The 19,286-nt window shown below is 46.5% G+C and overlaps 2 protein-coding genes across 3 annotated transcripts; one reads left to right on the top strand and one right to left on the bottom strand.

The window, feature by feature from the left end:
• The first annotated feature begins 117 nt into the window (after positions 1-117).
• Positions 118-4,185, top strand: LOC136941478 (aquaporin-9-like). The gene is made up of 6 exons (XM_067233971.1): positions 118-278; positions 447-573; positions 1,608-1,745; positions 2,082-2,200; positions 2,663-2,880; positions 3,360-4,185. Exons 1-6 carry the CDS (start codon positions 177-179, stop codon positions 3,559-3,561), a joined length of 906 nt encoding a protein of 301 aa, XP_067090072.1. The 5' UTR covers positions 118-176; the 3' UTR covers positions 3,562-4,185.
• A 3,752-nt stretch (positions 4,186-7,937) lies between these two features.
• LOC136942212 (disintegrin and metalloproteinase domain-containing protein 10-like) lies at positions 7,938-18,558 on the bottom strand. Of its 2 annotated transcripts, XM_067235045.1 has the most exons (16): positions 18,424-18,558; positions 16,945-17,095; positions 15,736-15,854; positions 15,381-15,539; positions 14,206-14,306; positions 13,605-13,751; positions 13,422-13,514; positions 13,077-13,260; positions 12,546-12,709; positions 12,236-12,419; positions 11,863-12,013; positions 11,557-11,740; positions 11,133-11,241; positions 10,689-10,909; positions 10,470-10,596; positions 7,938-10,316 (listed from the first exon to the last, which is right to left on the bottom strand). In XM_067235045.1, exons 1-16 carry the CDS (start codon positions 18,488-18,490, stop codon positions 10,117-10,119), a joined length of 2,361 nt encoding a protein of 786 aa, XP_067091146.1. In that variant the 5' UTR covers positions 18,491-18,558; the 3' UTR covers positions 7,938-10,116. The 2 variants fall into 2 exon arrangements, with proteins under 2 accessions (XP_067091146.1, XP_067091147.1); XM_067235046.1 differs by lacking the exons at positions 16,945-17,095; positions 18,424-18,558 and adding an exon at positions 16,078-16,187.
• Between the last annotated feature and the right edge of the window lie 728 nt (positions 18,559-19,286).

Below are 19,286 nucleotides of genomic sequence, written 5' to 3'. Positions count from 1 at the left end.
GGCCTCCAATCCATGACTCCATGGATGTGCACTGTGAGGGTGGTGAACACGAACAAACAGGTCGATGGGGTGTTGAATGGGTGTCTAGTGGGGGTGGGGGGGTCTGGTGAACTCCAGAGGTTTCCGAGTGTGTTAGTCAACTGTCAGTCCTGGCTGCAGAGGTAGCACAGAAGCACATGGAGATAAAACACAAGAGAACGATGAGGCAGCATTGTGCTCTGAAGCATGGGATACTCAAAGAGTTCCTGGCTGAATTTCTTGGGACTTTCGTCTTGGTTGTAAGTAAAGCTTGATGTTCGAGCTAACTTTTATTTTGAAATGTTGACGTTTTTTGTTTGCCGTTGCTTCTCAACGTTGATCCAGTGGGTGTTGTGGTGGTCACTTTCCTGTCAATTTAAATTAAAATGTGTTTTTTTGTTCGTTGTCTCGCTCCATCTGTGTGTTAGCTGTTCGGCTGTGGCTCTGTGGCTCAGTCTGTCCTGAGTCGCAATGCTCTGGGGGAACCGCTCACCATCCACATCGGCTTCTCTGTTGGACTGATGATGGCAGTATATGTGGCAGGTGGAGTGTCAGGTAAATCAAAATATTAGAGTCATCACAAATATCTCAGGTTGGGGCTATTCAGAGTTGTCAACTCTGTACCAACTCGATTCCATTTGAAGTTTTTTATGTCGTAGACGGCTTTGCTTTCAGCTTTGAGTATAGCTTCATCGTGATTTGCTTTCTAAGTAGATGAAAATAAGTTTAACCTAATCAATTAAACTTTGTAGTTTTGGTGGAGACCAAATCAAACAGAGCAGCTAATTTGTAGTTGTGTGTTCAGAGAGCGTGGCATAAAAGCTTGCATGTGCAATATTATGTAATGAATGGATTGATATTAATTGGAGCTGGCAAAGATCAATTCCCCTCGACCCGGGGTATTGGCATTCAGTTAAATCAATGGGAGATGACATCTTTATTTCAAGGATCGTGCAGTGCTTTTCAACATTTTCTATTATCTGTGATAGATACAATCCATACTGTATACACAGTTTATGTCATTAAAATGACTAATAAGTGAAGCGGACTTAGTGTTTTGCCAGGGTAACAAAGTAAATAAAGTTTTCTTATTACATTAGAATTAGCTGTTTCCTGCCATGTGCCACCGTTAGTCCAGTCATACTTATACTCGAGTCAGGGAGAACGTGCCAGACGTCATCCAGATCCGATGGATGAGAGCTGGCCATTGATTTTTCATCCCCGGCACATTTGAAGTGTTGGCTTCATTGAGGCCATCCATAACCCCAGGCTCTAAAATCCCTGTCAGCTGCATCGATCTCCCCCATGTCCATCTTTCTATGAAAGCATCCAGCCCAAACGCCCCTCACAGGAAACTGTTGACAAACACGCAGAGCCACACTGTGACTTTTCGAAAGGGCTGTTTCTTGTTTTACATTAACTCACAGTTCCTTATCTTCTCGAACTCAGTGACATCCTCGTGAGACGTTTATAACAGAAGCCTGAAGCGCTGCTGTTTCCTACTGCTGGCTCTTGTGGCTCCGCCCCCCAATTAGGCCGGCTTCCCCACCCCACCTCCCTCTCACTGTCTGCTCTGCACTCCGTCTCAGGGGCCCACGTGAACCCTGCCGTGTCCCTCGCCATGGTCATCCTGGGCAAGCTCAAGTTCTGGAAGTTTCCCCTCTATGTGATCGCTCAGTTGTTGGGGGCCTTCACTGGGGCTGCAGCAGTCTTCGGACTGTACTATGGTGAGGTTTCTGTTTTTAGCTAACATTCCCCCGATTTACTCCCCAAAGTGCCCCATGGAGCAGATGGCACAATAAACCATTACAGCACATTAGGCAACTTTGAAGCCACAGGACATGTTTAAAGATTTCGGGACACATCGGGTCAATTGGGTTAATTCCTTACCAGGGGTATCTTCACAAACACTCTTTGTAGATGACTTTTATCCCATTTTACTTTCGAATATATGTGTTTATTTGTGTCGAGCATTATTGAGCATCTATTTGACTGTGAAGATGAACAACATTGACCGATGCTCAAGCGACTGAACTGCTTCTGTCACACTGTCACCTGTGCAGATGCCTTTATGGAGTACACTAACGGGATCCTGTCAGTGACCGGGATCAACGCTACGGCTCACATCTTTGCCTCCTACCCTTCCAGGCACCTGTCCGTCCTCGGGGGATTCATAGACCAGGTGAGACAGGATCGGGGACATATGACCCCTGTGTTGTTCCAGTTCCGTCATTAAATAACCCCCTTTTCTTTTCAGGGAAATGTGGTTAATGCAAATTGATTGTCCTACTTTCTCACAGAGCACCCTTCTCATTAGCTGAGTTTTGGGTGTAATGACCCATTTTCTGACTCTCTGGATGTTCAGTTCTACACTTAGCCCCATTTTTGGTTGTTCCGGATCCTTCAAAAACAAACAAGTGTTATGTAGTGTGGAACCAATGAGTGGTGTAACCACGTCAATGGCTCCCTCGATCTGAATCCTGGGACTAAACTAAATACCAGACGTTCTATAAAACTGACAAAACTCTCTCTCTCTCTCCCTCTCTCTCTCTCTCTCTCTCTCTCTCTCTCTCTCTCTCTCTCTCTCTCTCTCTCTCTCTCTCTCTCTCTCTCTCTCTCTCTCTCTCTCTCTCCTCTACCTCAGGTGGTGGGGACAGGGATGCTGGTGATGTGCATCCTGGCCATCATCGATGGCAAGAACATCGGAGCCCCCAGAGGAACAGAGCCACTGGCCATCGGCCTGATCATCATGGCCATCGGGGTGTCCATGGGCCTGAACTGTGGCTACCCCCTGAACCCGGCCCGCGACCTCGGGCCCAGGCTCTTCACTGCGGTGGCCGGATGGGGCATGGACGTCTTCAGGTGGCTTCACGTTCTGGTTATTCCCATCCTCTCCCTAGTGGACGAGCTGCCCCGGTTCAGTTGGCTCCCCTGCTATATAGGGTTTTCCATTGACATTTGCTAAGCAAAAAACACATGTTGAAATCGATTCCAGTGTTATATAACCTCACATGCATTCATCCCATGCAGTCAATGCTGACAAATGATCCAGTCACCTGCTTGTAGTGTGCTATGCTGGGCCTCTGTCCCCTCTATTGAATTATAGTGAAAGTCTATGGTTGTTGGCTGCCCTTGTCAAAACCAAACAGTCATGTAAAACTAAAGAAATCGACTAATATACACGGAATTCATAGAATTTACTGATGTATTTAGAAAACAAACATACTTTGTTAATGTGTGTGTGTGTGTGTCTGTGTCTGTGTGTGTGTGTGTGTGTGTGTGTGTGCGTGCGTCTGCGTGTGTGTGTATGTGTGCGTGCGTGTGTGTGTGTGTGTATGCAGCACTGCGGACAACTGGTGGTGGATTCCCGTGGCAGGGCCCATGGCCGGGGGTGTGGTAGGGGCTCTCGTCTACTTCCTGTTCATCGAGCTGCACCACACACAGCCCGAGAAGCCCCACGAGGAGGAAGAGGAGGAGGACGACGAGGAAGAGGACGAAGACAGCAGTCTCAAGGACAAATATGAGATGATCACCATGAGCTAAAGAGCTCTACCTGCAAGGACTAACATAGTGTCTGGTTCAGCAAATGTCAATCAGGAGAAGAATGTCCAACCCCCTTACATATAGGGACAAGCTTGCTCTCTCACTGTTATCATGGAGAAACCCTGGTGTAGATAGACAGCCATTAGTTATGCCTGTCAGCACCGTATCTGCCCTCTGGTGGCAACAAATATTACGACCGTCTTGAGAGTGATACTACAAGGTGCGTTGATTTAGAAGATTCTCTTGCATTGGCGTTCAGTTGATCTCAGAACTGTATTATAAGTATACGAAGGCACTTATTGGTTTATAGTGATGTGCTGTTAAACATATGGCAGTAGTATCTGTAACACAACGGAAATGTAACATTCATGTCTTGACAACAACAATTCTTCTTAGTTTTCCTTTTGTCTGTATAAAGCTCTTTACATTTGACCTTGTCCTTTGTCATTTCAAATGTAAACGTTATGTTTCTGACCAGATGTTTCTGATATGTGGACCTCACTTCATCTGTTCCTCCTTGTTGGAGGAATACTGGTTCTACTGCAGCAAATGTGTTGCTATCAGTGTAAGCTTAGATTAAAATACGTACCCACACACATTTCAAACAAATGTATCATTTTCAGACACATAAGACTTTCACACTTACAGTTCGAGGTACGTTTATTTGACGTATTGCAGAAAGATTTGATTACAACCTTCCTAGATGTCGGTTAACTTACTCATTGTTCTACGTCATGTGTTGTGGTGGTTTTGTTCTTTTGTAAATTTCTTGCATCATTGCCAAGCACATTGTCTGTCTTTCAAATCATTTAAATGTAAGGATTACTTCAGATTCCTGTTTGTGTCGAAGATTATGATTCATAATAAAGCATGTGTGTCTTGTATGTTCAAACATATTTTACATTCTCACAGTCCACCTGTCCTCTGTCCTCAAGTCTTCATTACATTACATTTTTTACATTTAGTCATTTAGCAGACGCTCTTATCCAGAGCGACTTACAGTAAGTACAGGGACATTCCCCCGAGGCAAGTAGGGTGAAGTGCCTTGCCCAAGGACACAACGTCAGTTGGCATGACCGGGAATCGAACTGGCAACCTTCGGATTACTAGCCCGACTCCCTCACCGCTCAGCCATCTTCAAACTGTCACTGTTCAGAGGGATGTTTACACAGTAATCTTCATCATAGTAACCAAACACACAATGCTTGTGGGTGGGTTTCATGTTGCTTAGTAGCATCTTTCCACCACTGCCCTTGAACAGGCAGCCAACCGACAAACACTTCTGTTTAGCAGTGCGATGAGAATAAGCAGAAGAAAATGCTAATTTTTTAACAGCAAACCTTCACACCTGGTAAATTTGTGATATTGCTTAGGATCCTACCTAAGTTATGACCATGGGTATGTCACTCTAACTAATGGTTTTACTATAAACTAAATATAGAATTATAGATTATTTTGGGATGTTTGACTTTAACTTCAGGATCACATATAGAGATGTTGAGAAACAGAGACTTGGAAGGACAGAGGGTGTTCAGACACAGTCTGCTCATCATAAAACACTGTTCCACTACAAGAGAGCTTTCCTACTGTCCAGTAAAGACTCCTGCTTCCTGAAACAGTACCGCTGTCTGTTCAACCTGGGGGCTGAGTACGTAGGCGTGGGCAAAACCAAGAAAGGCCTAAAGTGCCTTTTGAGATGCATGAAAGTACAGAAGCAGTCAGGCTGGGTGGACGATGGAGACCTTTACCTCAACATCGGTCTGGCGTACGAGGGACTGCAAAGACTGGACAAGGCCCTGCCTTTCTTTCAGCAGGCAGTGAGAAGCTTCAAGCCGAACTGTTCCAGCAGCCTAGGGGATGCTCTGATCAAACTGTCCTACTGTTGGGTCTCCCTGGGGGAAAGGGCCGTCGCGGGTAAGTCCTTTGCCCAGGCTGCCAAGGCTCACAGGCAAGCTGGCAGGAAGGAGGACTCAGCCATGGCTCTTCGGGAGGCTGCCAAACACGCCATACTGAGCGGTGAGGCGTCTGACAGACGTGTGATGCAGCTTCTGCAGGGCTGCCTGCAGGACTGCGAGGACGGGGGCTGTGATGTCAGGCTGAGAGGTACGTTTCAGATAACGCACCCCCTCTCATTCTGAGATTATACCAGTGAGTTCATACCCTCTACAATGTGAAGAGGGCAGTAACTGCATGACGATGCTTCTTCTCCTTCACTCAGGCCAGCTGCTGACTGACGTGGGGCTGCATTACTGCGCGCTGGGTCAGTTTAGCCGCGCGGAGGCCTGTTTTCTGGAAGCGCTGTCCGCCTGCAGCACACAAACAAATGAGGGCCCGCAGAGAGCAGTGCTGCTGCAGAACCTGGGGGCTGTGAAGAACGCCCAGGGCCTCTTCTCCTGCTCTCTGCCTTATCACACTGAAGCAGTGCAGCTGTTCGGTACAGTCTCAACATACGTACATGAATTCTACAAATATAAATGTACAGTTCATCCTGCTGGATATGTCCCGATGCTTGATACGCTCACACAGTCACTACACCAGGCACACCCTGACTGGTAGTCATAGTTATTTTAACTTGCAGGTGCTTTGGATCAGTGGAAAGGGGAAGGGGAGAGCATGGCCAACCTGGCCTATGCCGACAGCCAGATGAGACTCTACCAGCCAGCACAGGTCTGCTACCAAACAGCTCTGGAGTCTCTCAGGAGAGCAGGTAAGCTCACGGTGATCTATGACTTTTGGTTCGTCCTCATTAAGCACTTCTCGTCCTCATTCGGCTGTTTCCTGGTGTGCATTTCTCTTCCCGCAGGAGATCTTCGGGGTCAGTGTCTAACGTGTGAAGGGCTTGCTGCCACCCTGGCCTGTCTGGGGGCTACCAGACCGGCCATCTCCACGTACGAACACACCCTGACTCTGCTGGGAGGTTCAGAGGTATGCTTTGTTTATCGTCTTAGAACTGCACCGGACGGAGGGCACTGTTGTGACAGTTTCCTCTCTTTGTTGATGTTGTCACAGGCTGTGTTGGATATCATCAGGAAAAGGATTGTGAGAAAAATGACAACACTATCGATTGTAGTTGGTATATAAAATCCCATGTGCTTCCAATTCACTGGGTCACGGTTTTTGTTGATGATCCAGCAATTGCATATCACACCCACCAGATTTACAATCAATATGATCACATGCCAGATATGATTGAGGATCAATGGTCTTTGAGCCGAAGCACACGAGAGCATTGATTCTTCTTGTGTTTTCAGTAGCAAGCAGATGGGGCAACAGGGTCTATCAAATCAAAATGTATTTGTATAGCCCTTTTTACAAGCAATGTCACAAAGGGCTTCACATACGCCCATAGAACTGCCCCTCAACCAACCTTAACCCTCAAGGAAGGCAAGGGAAAACTCCCAGAAAAAACTCACAAGAGAAATGGAAGAAACCTTGGGAGGAGCAATTCAGTGAGGGATCCCCTCCTCCAGAGACGGTTGGTGAAAGAGAGGAGCAGAACACAGGCTAAACATAATCATACAACAGGGAAATGTCAATGGGTGTTGAAACACCATCATCCAGTGTTCAACTTGGACTATCATGGCCTTATGGCTGGTGTCAGATGCACAGAGCTCTCTGGTGGCAAGCTGTGGTATTGCATAGTGGTAATACCCATCTGTACCACCTCTAGTCCCGGTATATTTAGTACCTACCTATGCAGCAAGGTTTCTCGGAGACTAAACACAGACAGTAGTGGGAATATATTTAAAAGGTCCCCTGTCCTATTGGTAAGAGTTCACAGTACAGAATATTTAACTACAGTATGTCTGCAGTAGCACACAAAAATAAAAACAGTAGGCAATTGTCCAGTTTATTTTGAACGAATCTTTTAATTAATGCATTTCAAGTACTCCAAAAATTACATCTCTTCGCACAATACAATTTGAAACCGTTTTTTTTTTTTTTTTGTAAAAATGTTCAAAGTGAACAAAAGATTTTGATACTGTATAAAACACAGTGAACATTAAAATCAGACAGTAGTATTACTTTTTAATTGTGTTCTTTCGGCCTATATCACCTACAACATTTCAACTCAATTTGGACATTTCAGTGCACGTTTATCTAAAAACTTTACCGGTACTACAAAATTAAAATGAAAGTAAATTTACAGGCATTATTCTTCTGTTCGTCTACCCAAACCATGCCACAGGATAACAAAAGACTAAAATTAGAATGAGACATTAAGTCCATTACACTGAATTGTTTTTACCACTGGTGATGGTGGAGAAAAAAATATCTGTAACAAACCCCTTTTCAACTAGCACATATAGGAACATAAATAACTTAGAAGAGAGGGAGGTTTTGTCACACATGAACATCTCTGAACTTTTTTTAAAATCTGGAATTAGAATACAAAAAAAACAGACGTATCAAAAAGTCTTCATCTTCAAATAAAACTCCAATTCTCCAAGTACTGTACAAGTTCACAAGGATATAATCTGGGCTAGTATTAGTGGGCTAGCCTATAAGATGATTTTAAAACCACTTCCACTCCTTCATACTTTTAAACCCCCAAATGAGTTTAGCAACCCCTAATCTCAATAATTCCTCAACAATGTGAAACAAATGAGTTGATGTGAGACAGACATACTCTAGAGTCTCCTACAGACCTGTGCATGCTTGGCCACAGAGAGGTGATGGGATAGCAAACTAGCTTGGAAACAGCTAGCATTGCCCCCACTTTTTCGTGTTAACAGGGCAGGAGGAAATCACCCGAGCTCAAATCAAGCGCACCATGGCAGTCCCCATCTCCTCCAAACAAGCCCACCATGGCAGTCCCCATCTCCTCCAAACAAGCGCACCATGGCAGTCCCCATCTCCTCCAAACCTGAGGCTTAATCTGTCCCAACTAGTGCATGGCTTCTCAAAACCTACTGGCCCTTTCCAACCACTGTGACACTAAAGGATGCGATGGGGCTGCTCTTTACAGACCTCTGGTCAAGAGACATTTATGACCAGGTCATGTACACACGCTCATCTGCTCTGGTGGGCCTCTGGCTTTACAGAACAAACACCTGCAGAAACATCGGGCAGGAGATCCGTTTGAGGAAATAAAAGAATAATGATCATTCATTCCATACAGCTACTAGCCCCTGACACACAGCTGTCATGGGCTTCAGTTTGCCACTGATTCCAATCTCAATCTTTTGTCACCGTTTTAAGACTAGAAACAACGAGCTTTCATAGCAAAGTGATAGTGACAACTGACCTTTGTGCGCTGTAGTAACATGTAATTAATGTGTCTGCATACCAACATGGAATCATCTTCAGAGCACACTTGATGTGAAAAGTAAGAGCATGGAGTAACTTTTTTTTCTTCATTTCTTTTTTTTACATCCATATTGGAACTATTTAGCAATTTCACACTTTCCACACTCACGTAAACCTAGCACTGTAACATTAATACACTCTCTGACCTATTGTAAGCCCCTAAGTCTGCCTTCATTTGCCTGCATTTATGAACTACACAGGCAGAATTCTTATCTTAAGTTAGTGGTTATTCATTCTTCAGCAACAATAAAAGTGTGTAAAACCTAGTGAGGTTCCCTCCTGTTCCTTGACTATCCCTATATGATACATGGTGTGATCAGTACGAGATGTTAGCAACAAAACAAAAGCAGATGAAGATTTGGATCTCGAACGTCCCTCCAGGTCAAAAGTGGGATAGGGTGACCTTGACGTTTAGCATCCATGTCTAGTAACCTAACGTGATGTTGAGACTTCCCTCCTGATCCGACTGCAGCAGGGGAAGTCGAACGACCATCAGATCCTCCACCCCCGCTTCAGCATTCAAGAGCTCATCTTCGCAGATACCTTCATTTGTGTGTTTAGAGTCCTGAGAGTACTAACCGAAACCAGTAAAGAATCATACATTTACAGTAGAAGAAATAGTTTGTATTCACTTATGATACACTTAAATCTGTACAGTCACATGCAGAGGATGGTCTGCATGAGAGACAAGAGCTTGTGTCTTTTGACGTTTTGAAAAGGTGGAAAATCCCGAAGTGCTGAAGATCTCTACCGAGTGCCTCTCGGCTTCCTGGCAGAAGAAAAATCACAGAAGATTCACCAGCAGCCGCAGGTGTGTCACTTGAGAGGACTTAGCAATTGGAAAGGAGAAAAACAAAAACAAAATCATCACAGAAGGTACTAAAGCTACGCATGATTCCTTAACTCCTTGGCACTCCTTTAAAAACAAACCAATAAAAACAATATGGGGGGGGGGGGGGGGGGGGGGGGGGGGGGGGTCAAGAGAGAAAAATGCCAGACGGCCGTGTTGGAAAATCGCCCGGGGGTCCAAGTCTACATCCCAGGCAGGATGGCCGATATCACTCGACACGTGCGGGCTCACGGCAGGGTCATTCTCCATATCTCGCCGTCTGTTTGTCGGGCTGTTTGGTGGATGAAGGGTGTGAGGATGATCGGGTGACTGGTTTAGGCTATTCTTTGGATGGAGTGACTGTTTTATCCCACTGTAGGCACAAGGAGGAGGAGCCAAGGCGTGGCCTGGTGGACTCAGCGGCGCATCTGCCCCATCTGATAGTTCTCCCTGGGCTGCCGGCCGTGCCTCTGGGGCTGGGGCTGGGGCTGGGGCTGCCTCTGGGGCTGCCTCTGGGGCTGCCTCTGCCCGGCATGCTGGTGGGAGTGGGGGTGCTGGGACTGGTGCTGCACCTGGGAGCTGGCTTGCTGCTGGGCACGCCGCCTCTTCAGGGTGCCTGGTCGGGGGGAAGGGGGGGGGAGGGATGGGCGACTGGGTGTTAGTTCAGCACTTCAGAACAAAACGACTCCCAGGTCTCAACCATGTGGTTGGCGTTCCCCAGTGGTTTGTTTGTTAAGTGTTTTTTGTTGGACGGAAAGCTGCTACTCACCTGGGAGGGGTTTGGGCGGGGGCAGCTTGGGGTTGCTGCTGGGAGTGTGCACGCTGCAGATCTTAATGAAGCCAGCCATCAGCATGATCAGAGCGATGCCCATCAGCAGGACGGCCCACCAGTGTGCCTGGATGGAGATCATAGAAACACGCAGTTCATACAGGGACATCATCCTGAGGGCTGACGGAGGGGACTGGAGTGATGCTGTGAGACACGTACCACTATCCACTCTGCGATGTTCTCGTAGAGTTCGGGGTTGAAGATGGCCTTCTTGAGCCTGGCCAGCGGGCCGTCTGCATCCACCAGACGGCACTTCATGAACACGTCGCAGTAGCCCTTGAAGTCGTTACAGGGGGACCCAGCGGGCAGGGTGGTCACCTTCTTATTGAAGAAGCGTGCCAGCTTCTCTGAGCCCGTGCTGCTGCAGGTGTTGGGGTTCACTGCAAGGGGAAGGGAGTGACCATTAGCTCGTGCATTAACGGCCAGAACATTAAGAGCTTCACCTTTACACCCAACCTAATAACACTTCACACGCCTCGCGATGGAGTGTGTGTGTGTGTGTGTGTGTGTGAGTGAGTGAGTGAGTGAGAGTGTGAGTGTGTGTGAGAGTGAGTGTGTGAGTGTGTGTGAGTGAGTGTGTGTGTGTGTGTGAGTGTGACTCACTCTTCTCCATGCAGCACACGTGACACAGCTCGGTCTCGTCCTTGCCCTCCTGGCTGGCGCAGGTGCACACCTCCAGCCCGTACTTCTCACAGATGGAGCCGGAGCAGCCCTGGGGAGCAGCAGGGAGAGAGGTCAACCTGCGTCCTCACATTTACATGTAGTCATTTAGCAGACGCTCTTATCCAGAGCGACTTACAGTAAGTACAGGGACATTCCCCCCCGAGGCAAGTAGGGTGAAGTGCCTTGCCCAAGGACACAACGTCATTTGGCACGGCCGGGAATCGAACTGGCAACCTTCAGATTACTAGCCCGATTCCCTAACCGCTCAGCCACCTGACTCCCTCACAAGAGGGGTTCCCAGGGGAGGGAGGGATTCACAGGACAGTGGCATGCCCACCACAGCTCCCACAGGAAGCCCACTTACCCCGTTGAGGCAGACTTGGGTCTCCCCGTGGCAGGCGGTGAAGTTGGCCTTGGGCTCGGAGGTGGGGCACTGGGCCGTGCCCCCGTTGCACATGCCCTGGTGGGCACACTCGGACTCCTCTCTGCACTTGTCGTTGCGGCCCTTGTAAGTGCACTCGTGAGTACAGCAGGGGCCTTGGCTGGGACTGAGGGAGCACAAGAGAGTTCAGTCGGCTGTACTACACGTCGCTTTCAGACTGTTGATTTGTGTGAGAATAACTGTGAGGGAGAAAAAAACAAGCGACTGCCTGTTGGCCATTTGAATTACCTGCAGACTTTGTTTGGCTTTCGCTTGCACTTCTTGTTGTCGGGCTGGTTGGCGTCATAGCAACACTGGTCCCTGCACTGGTCGCTGTAGCCGCAGTCACACTCCTCTCCAGGCTCCACCAGGCCGTTACCACAGATGGGCTGGCCAGACTCTGTGTAGCCGTGCATGTGTGTGTGTTTACACAAAGAAAAAAACACACAGAAATGCCTCCCTTTCTGTGGAGAGGGTTCTACACCGCAGGCCCGCCCTCACATTCACAACAAATACAACAAACACAACAAACACAACAAACACAACAAACACAACAAACACAACAAACACAACAAACACAACAAACACAACAAACACAACAAACACAACAAACACAACGTACCGACAAAGCAGTTCCCCCTCTTCTTCTCCAGCACCTGGCTGATGTTGCGCACGCTGCAGATGGAGAACTTGTTGTTGTTGAGCTTGTCTCCTGAGGTGGCCCGGGCGTACATGATGTAGTTTCCCTTCTCCTTCTTGTCTTGGCTCTTGGACTCCCCTGGAGTACACTCTGACCCAGAGTCATGCTGAGGACGAGAAGAAAAAAGACATCTTGGTTCAGGATTTAACAGGGGGATTAAAATGAGTCACACTAGCGCCATAAGCCTCACTTGCGCTGAGCGGGGAGGAACTCGTTATCCTTCTAAACTCACCGGTGAGCCGAAGTTGTGTCCGACCTCGTGAGCGAAGGTAATGTGAGAGACTTTGGGTGGGACGTGCGAGGCATAGTTCTGCACCGTGATGATGCCGGTGTTCAGAGACTTCTTTTTCCCATCCGAGTACAACTTGCTCTTCTCACAGATGCCCCCTGAGCTGCCTGTGAAGACAAGCCAATCCTGTCAGCAGAGTTCCCCAAATATGGAATCGTCATGCACATGGGAAGCTAAAACCTAACCAAGTCATGGCTTCACTACCTGACTGACTACATCTGCGGCTGTGACCCTGACGGTGTTGACTAGAGGGTGATGGAGTCAGGTGGCTGAGCGGTGAGGGAGTCGGGCTAGTAATCCGAAGGTTGCCAGTTCGATTCCCGATCATGCCAACTGATGTTGTGTCCTTGGGCAAGACACTTCACCCTACTTGCCTCGGGGGGAATGTCCCTGTACTTACTGTAAGTCGCTCTGGATAAGAGCGTCTGCTAAATGACTAAATGTAAATGTAAATGTAAATGATGGAGGCGTTACCTGCAGGGGCTCCCACCCAGGCCAGGCCCAGCACGCCGTCGTCAAAGTCCCTGTCAGTGAACACGTAGGCCAGGCAGTAGTCGTCATGGTTCTGCTCCGAGTTCAGCTCCAGGAACTTCTCCACACCGATGTTGGCGAAGCGGAAGGGGTTGGACCTGTCTCTCTCGTCACTGGTCATGTTGATCTGTACATCGCGCGTGCGAGAGAGAGACAGAGACAGCGAGAGAGACAGAGACACACACACAGCTCAAGGAAAGTAACAATGCCAGCATAATATGAGAGTAGCATGTCACCCACAGTGGGTCAGGTTGGCGTTTATAACGACTGAATGAATCTCGAGCTCACCCTGATTCTTTTCACCATGAAGCTGATGTTGCGAATGCCCATAAAGTCTGTGCCCTGGTAGATAGCATCGATGGCCTTAACGTGACTGGAGATCTGGAGCAGGGAGATGAGATCACTCGTTACTCACACTGGAATGGAACTGCCCCCCTTGGTCCCAGTGAAAGCTGGCGTGTCCTGCGCTACCTGTGCTATGACAGCCTCTCTGGTCTTGTAGAACTTGAAGAAGAGGTGGTCTGTCTGGATGAAGAGCTGGCAGGTGTTCTTCTCTACCTGCGCCATCCTCTTCTTCCTCAGCAGAACAGGGTCAGAGGGTGCCTCCTCGCTCTGCTCCTGAAGCAGGGCGAGCCAAGGAGAAACAGATATGGGTGGTTAAATAAATCATATGCAGCATTTTCAGGCCAGAGGTGGCTGAATAAAACATGTGCCGTATTTTTAGGTCGTCAAATATACCTAAACCAAAGTTTTGATACCAAAGAATCTGCATGCAACCATTGGGGAAATATAAGCGGATAACAGTTATGATCTGTGTTGATCTACATTTACATTTAGTCATTTAGAAGACGCTCTTATCCAGAGCGACTTACAGTACAGTAAGTACAGGGACATTCCCCCAAAGCAAGTAGGGTGAAGTGCCTTGCCCAAGGACACAACGTCATTTGGTTTGCACAGCCGGGAATCGAACCAGCAGGATCGAGAAGCCCGATTCCCTAACCGCTCAGCCATCTGACTCCCATGATCTATCAGTATCAGACAGTAAAGTTGTGGCTGTGTGCTATGGATTTACCAAGGCCGGTTCCTCTATGACAGAGCTCTGGTACTTCTTCATCTTCTCAAATACAGAGTGGTCAGCGCAACCTCCTTCTGGCCCGTACTTGTGTGGATAGTCTGAGGGAAAAGGACAGCACATTGTTTACATTAACCCATACCATTTGAAGCACTTAGCCTCAGACCCCTCTATTGTCTCTGAAGAAATGCACTTAAGAGCTCCTCTAACGGTCGAGATAATGGGTCTCTTGCCAACGTTACTGGCCATTTGCCTTTCTCTAATGCTCTCAAAGAGCAAATAATACGTTTATCACACATGTTCTCTACATACTCATGAGCAGCCAGTGCCACAAGCAGAAGATAATTAGTCGTCCCTAATTAGTCGTCCCTACAGACCAAAGTAAGACCTTGTTCGCTGTTGAACTTTGCATGGCACATGGCACGACACTGTGGCTAATATGCAGTGTACCAACACTGTGGCTAATATGCAGTGTACCAACACTGTGGCTAGTATGCAGTGTACCAACACTGTGGCTAATATGCAGTGTACCAACACTGTGGCTAGTATGCAGTGTACCAACACTGTGGCTAGTATGCAGTGTACCAACACTGTGGCTAATATGCAGTGTACCAACACTGTGGCTAGTATGCAGTGTACCAACACTGTGGCTAATATGCAGTGTACCAACACTGTGGCTAATATGCAGTGTACCAACACTGTGGCTAGTATGCAGTGTACCAACACTGTGGCTAGTATGCAGTGTACCAACACTGTGGCTAATATGCAGTGTACCAACACTGTGGCTAGTATGCAGTGTACCAACACTGTGGCTAATATGCAGTGTACCAACACTGTGGCTAATATGCAGTGTACCAACACTGTGGCTAGTATGCAGTGTACCAACACTGTGGCTAGTATGCAGTGTACCAACACTGTGGCTAATATGCAGTGTACCAACACTGTGGCTAGTATGCAGTGTACCAACACAGTACACACAGGCCACTTAATTAAGCTGTAGTGGCCCGGAAGAGACTGCTAAGTGGTGCCTTGGGGAACACAGGAGAGTCAGCTTGTGTGTGTGTGTGTGTGTGTGTGTGTGTGTGTGTGTGTGTGTGTGTGTGTGTGTGTGTGTGTGTGTGTGTGTGTGTGTGTGTGTGTGTGTGTGTGTGTGTGTGTGTGAGGAAGGGACTCACTGATGTCGTCTTCGTGGTAGATGACCGAATGGAAGGGTACATCTTTGTCCTTCAGGTATCTCTCAGCAGGCTCCACGTAGAACGTCCCCTGGTAGGTCTGGACGAAGCCCTCAAACTTACCCTCCACGATGGAGCCGTGGCTCAAGGTACCCTTCTCCCCTGTGGAGAGAGACCCAGACTCAGACAGACAGACACTGAAGGCAGCTTCAGAGACTTCTCTCCAGCTTTTTTTTATTGGTTTGACCATAAACATCAGTGAGGTGGTTTCCTCTTCCTTCCTGGTTCCCAAAGTTCAAGAAAACTTTATTTGCCCCCAGAAATATGAAAAACAGACACAGGAAGGTTTTAAGCGTACCATATATTTCTCCAGTGTAGATGTGGGAGGTATCATACGTGTTCTCTTCTCCTCCCATATCCACTTTCAGGTCCGGGACAAACAGGGTGGTGTCCCTCTTCATTCTCAGATTGAAGTGTCTGAGAACCGAGAAAACAGAGTCAGCGCACAGGAAACAGATGCACAAGTGCGTCCAGGACAGAACAAAAGAAAGTCCCTGAACAACAGGCCTACGCCTCCAGGGAAGATCTGCTTATCTGTTCTCTACAAAAACATTAGACAACAAAAAGGAAGAGGATAAGTGTCATCCTGAATCCAAGTCAGATTTCATTGTTACGTGTACTTTCTCTTGAGGACACACACCCAAGACGAGGGTCAGGAACGTGTTACTCTGAGCATGTGCCCCCAGGCTGGGGCAGGGGTCTGAACTTGGCAGAGCGGAGAGAGGTTGGTGACGTTATTCGGCACTCGGGGGGGGGGGGGGGGGGGGGGGGGGGGGGGGGAAGGGAAAATGAAAAGAAATAAAAGCAAGGCCACTGGCTCAGCAAAAAAGATAGTTAGAAGTTACTAACATTATGTTATGTGAGTAGCTCATAGAAAAATTATTGGGTGTTTTTCAACAGCGGTGTTTCCTATTACCGACAGAGACCAAAGAAACAAACAAGTGAAATATTAAGTGATACTTATATCTTCTCTAAAAGTAGAATGCTGCTGGCTATATATAATAAAATATAAGGCAGAGATTTATCTAAAAGATATCATCTGGAATAGCACAGAAACAGACATTGTCCATATGGCAAAGAATTAGCGCTGTTTCATGCTAAGCCAGGAGGGCTGCATGCTTTGAGGAGTCCTACTTTTCTGAAGCTGGCGCCTTGCTTCCATTTGTTTGTTTGCTCAGCCCTTCTTTCCCTTCCCTATCAAGCTGCATCTGAGCCTCAACGCACCAGGCCTGGCCACTGGCAGGAGGAGCCCTGGTCCTCGCCAAACTCCCTGCCAGATGGTCTCCACTGGGTCTGTCAGCTTAGACCGAACACTGCTCTCTGACACAGCTCTTTTTAAAGGGACAGGATATTAAATGATTATGCGCTTCTAAAAGCATCCACGGGTGAAATGCAGTTTCTGTGACCGAGAAGATCATTCTGTATATAAAGAACCGATGCACTTTGATATTTTGCAACAACGTAACCATGCTTTACTTTTCTATTTCTACAAAGAAAACCGACAAACCTTCCATGGGCATGGAAGTCCAGATGAAGGAACTTGTCTTCGTGGGAGAGCGCCCTCTTGGCTCTCTGATGTTTGCTGAGAAGCAGGTCGGTGTCATAAGACAGACCTTCATAGTGGCGGATGTATTTATTCAGGGGGTTCCCATAATGTCCTGGACATAAGATAGGGGAGTTTTAGCAAGTTCCATACACATATTGTTGCCTAAACAACACATTCCGACCCAGATCAAAGTAATCAACATAGTTCGCTAATATGCAAGTTGTATTAGTAGTATAATATATATGTATACTATTACTTCTAAAATATTAAATAGTCCTGCTATTCCCATATAGGCCGACTTTATCTGTATTTGGAAACATTAAAGTATCAAAGATGGGAGAATCTTTGATCGCGTTTTTGATTGTTTTGAATGTCCCCGAAACCAATTGTCTTTAATGCTTTTCCTTAAAATATTAGCTTGCCAAATTGTTGGGATTGCTAATTCTTCAACCTCATGCCTAGTATAAAGCTAGATCAAAAACGTATTATTACAAGAAGAGAACATAACCAAATATATTGAATGGCATGGAATATAGATACATCAGCATCAGAAATATTTATTTCACATGATTGCTGTTGTCCATATTGACGACTGCTTAAACATGTAGTTTTCGCTTAAAAATTCCCTAACTACCACAAGCCATAATTTGTGAGTTTAAATGACCGGGGGTTGCATATTTGTTAAAATAATATAGCAATGCCCGTCAATTAGTCATGACTACATCATATTGCAAATTAGGAAGTGAAGGAATCCCTAGGGCTTCTGTTGCAAAGTAAAAAGCATTGCATGGCTAGCAAAACACAAAAAGGTATAGCTACCCTTGCTAAGAAGAAACCGGTCATTGTTTCTGTACTGGTGCTTTTGACTAGGCAGCTAGTTAGCTTCCAACAATACAATAGACAATCAGATAGCATAATGAAGAACGTAACACCTACTTGCTGTGCTATCTAATGAAACTGTGGCTAAATGACAACATAGAATTTTGCAAAAATAAGACATTTCAAAAACAACATTTAGATCAGTATTGCGTGTTTGCATTAATAACTGAGCAATCTATCAAACTTAGCTAAAGCGATACCCCAAGACCTGGTAGTAAATAACTGTTAGCTAGCTAGCTAGTCAGCTAGCCTAGATTATATGTTAGCTAGCCGTGTCGGGTGGTAGTACCACTGTCAAACCGACAATAGTCTATATAGGTAGTTGTAAATTGAAAATGGGCAGACTTAACTAATTACCTGGAAACTATTAAATACATTTTATTATGTGGCGGTGTGGTTGAAAGAAATCAAACTGAAGGATGCAATCTTTTTCATAACAACCAGGCCATGGCTAGTCCGCTGTTTTTGCCTAGCCATTGGCTCGCGATATCTTTTTTCTGCTGTCCAATTCCTTCGTGTATGTCGCTTTTCCGATTAATCAATTGAAATACGGCAACTCACCTTGTGCACAGTTTATTACATAAATAATGAAAATTAATTCCAAGAGAAGCATATCCGTCAAACCCATTGTTAGAGCATTGAGTGTTATCACTTTATTGTCCTACTTAGCTAGGCGCAGCCGCCCTGTGTTTTTGCAGCTTCCTCTCATCACCTCCCCTTCTTCTCAACGCCCTGACGTCAGACGCAGTTGGGATCTTGACAACCCTTCCCCCCACAACACACGTAAGGTATTTTACTACACATAACAGTATATACCGTTATGTGTAGTAATATACTATATGATAGGTGCTTCCAACCCCGTGCCTGCTCTGGAGGGACTACTTTCCTGTGTTTTTTCTCCAAACCACCCCAGCAACTGAATGATCAACTAGATCTTTAAAAGAGAGATGGAAAAAGTACGCATCCTTCACTCAAGTAGAAGTACGGATACTCATGTTTAAAAAGACTGGTTACAGTTCAAGTGCTGACTACACTTTTTCACTCAAGTTCAAGTAAATGAGGGCTATGGGCTCTGATATATAATACAGGGCTCTCAGTCTTAAGTCTCACGGACCATGAGACACGCTTCAACCTTTTCTCACCTACACACCTTGTATTTCTCACGCTGAGAAGGGATAACTTTTTCCCACTAAATCAAATTAATGGACGAGGCGCTGAGGGAAGTTTTTTTGCAGAGTTGATAGCTGTCTCGAGAAACGTTTTTTCAAAAATGTTCAACCTTTAGAATACATATATATATTGTTTTAAACATACGTAGACATACCTGAAAGGTTCCTCTGCTAGCAATCTAGAATTTCTGAAGAGCAATACAGCAGTTTATGGCTCACACACACATCCAACCGAGCAGTTTAATAAAGCATTAA

Source organism: Osmerus mordax, chromosome 4 (genome assembly GCF_038355195.1).
Source record: "Osmerus mordax isolate fOsmMor3 chromosome 4, fOsmMor3.pri, whole genome shotgun sequence".
NCBI classification, from domain to species: domain Eukaryota; kingdom Metazoa; phylum Chordata; class Actinopteri; order Osmeriformes; family Osmeridae; genus Osmerus; species Osmerus mordax.
This window is presented reverse-complemented; position numbering and strand designations above follow the sequence as displayed.

Excerpts from the sequence above, each read along its gene's own strand:
- LOC136941478 (XM_067233971.1), top strand. The coding sequence starts at position 177 with ATGGAGATAAAACACAAGAGAACGATGAGGCAGCATTGTGCTCTGAAG. Across the intron at positions 1,746-2,081 it reads AGTCTTCGGACTGTACTATG|ATGCCTTTATGGAGTACACT; the intron begins GTGAGGTTTCTG and ends TCACCTGTGCAG. Across the intron at positions 2,201-2,662 it reads TCGGGGGATTCATAGACCAG|GTGGTGGGGACAGGGATGCT; the intron begins GTGAGACAGGAT and ends CCTCTACCTCAG.
- LOC136942212 (XM_067235045.1), bottom strand. The coding sequence starts at position 18,490 with ATGGGTTTGACGGATATGCTTCTCTTGGAATTAATTTTCATTATTTAT. Across the intron at positions 17,096-18,423 it reads TGTAATAAACTGTGCACAAG|GACATTATGGGAACCCCCTG; the intron begins GTGAGTTGCCGT and ends TCTTATGTCCAG. Across the intron at positions 12,420-12,545 it reads GACACAACTTCGGCTCACCG|CATGACTCTGGGTCAGAGTG; the intron begins GTGAGTTTAGAA and ends TCTCGTCCTCAG.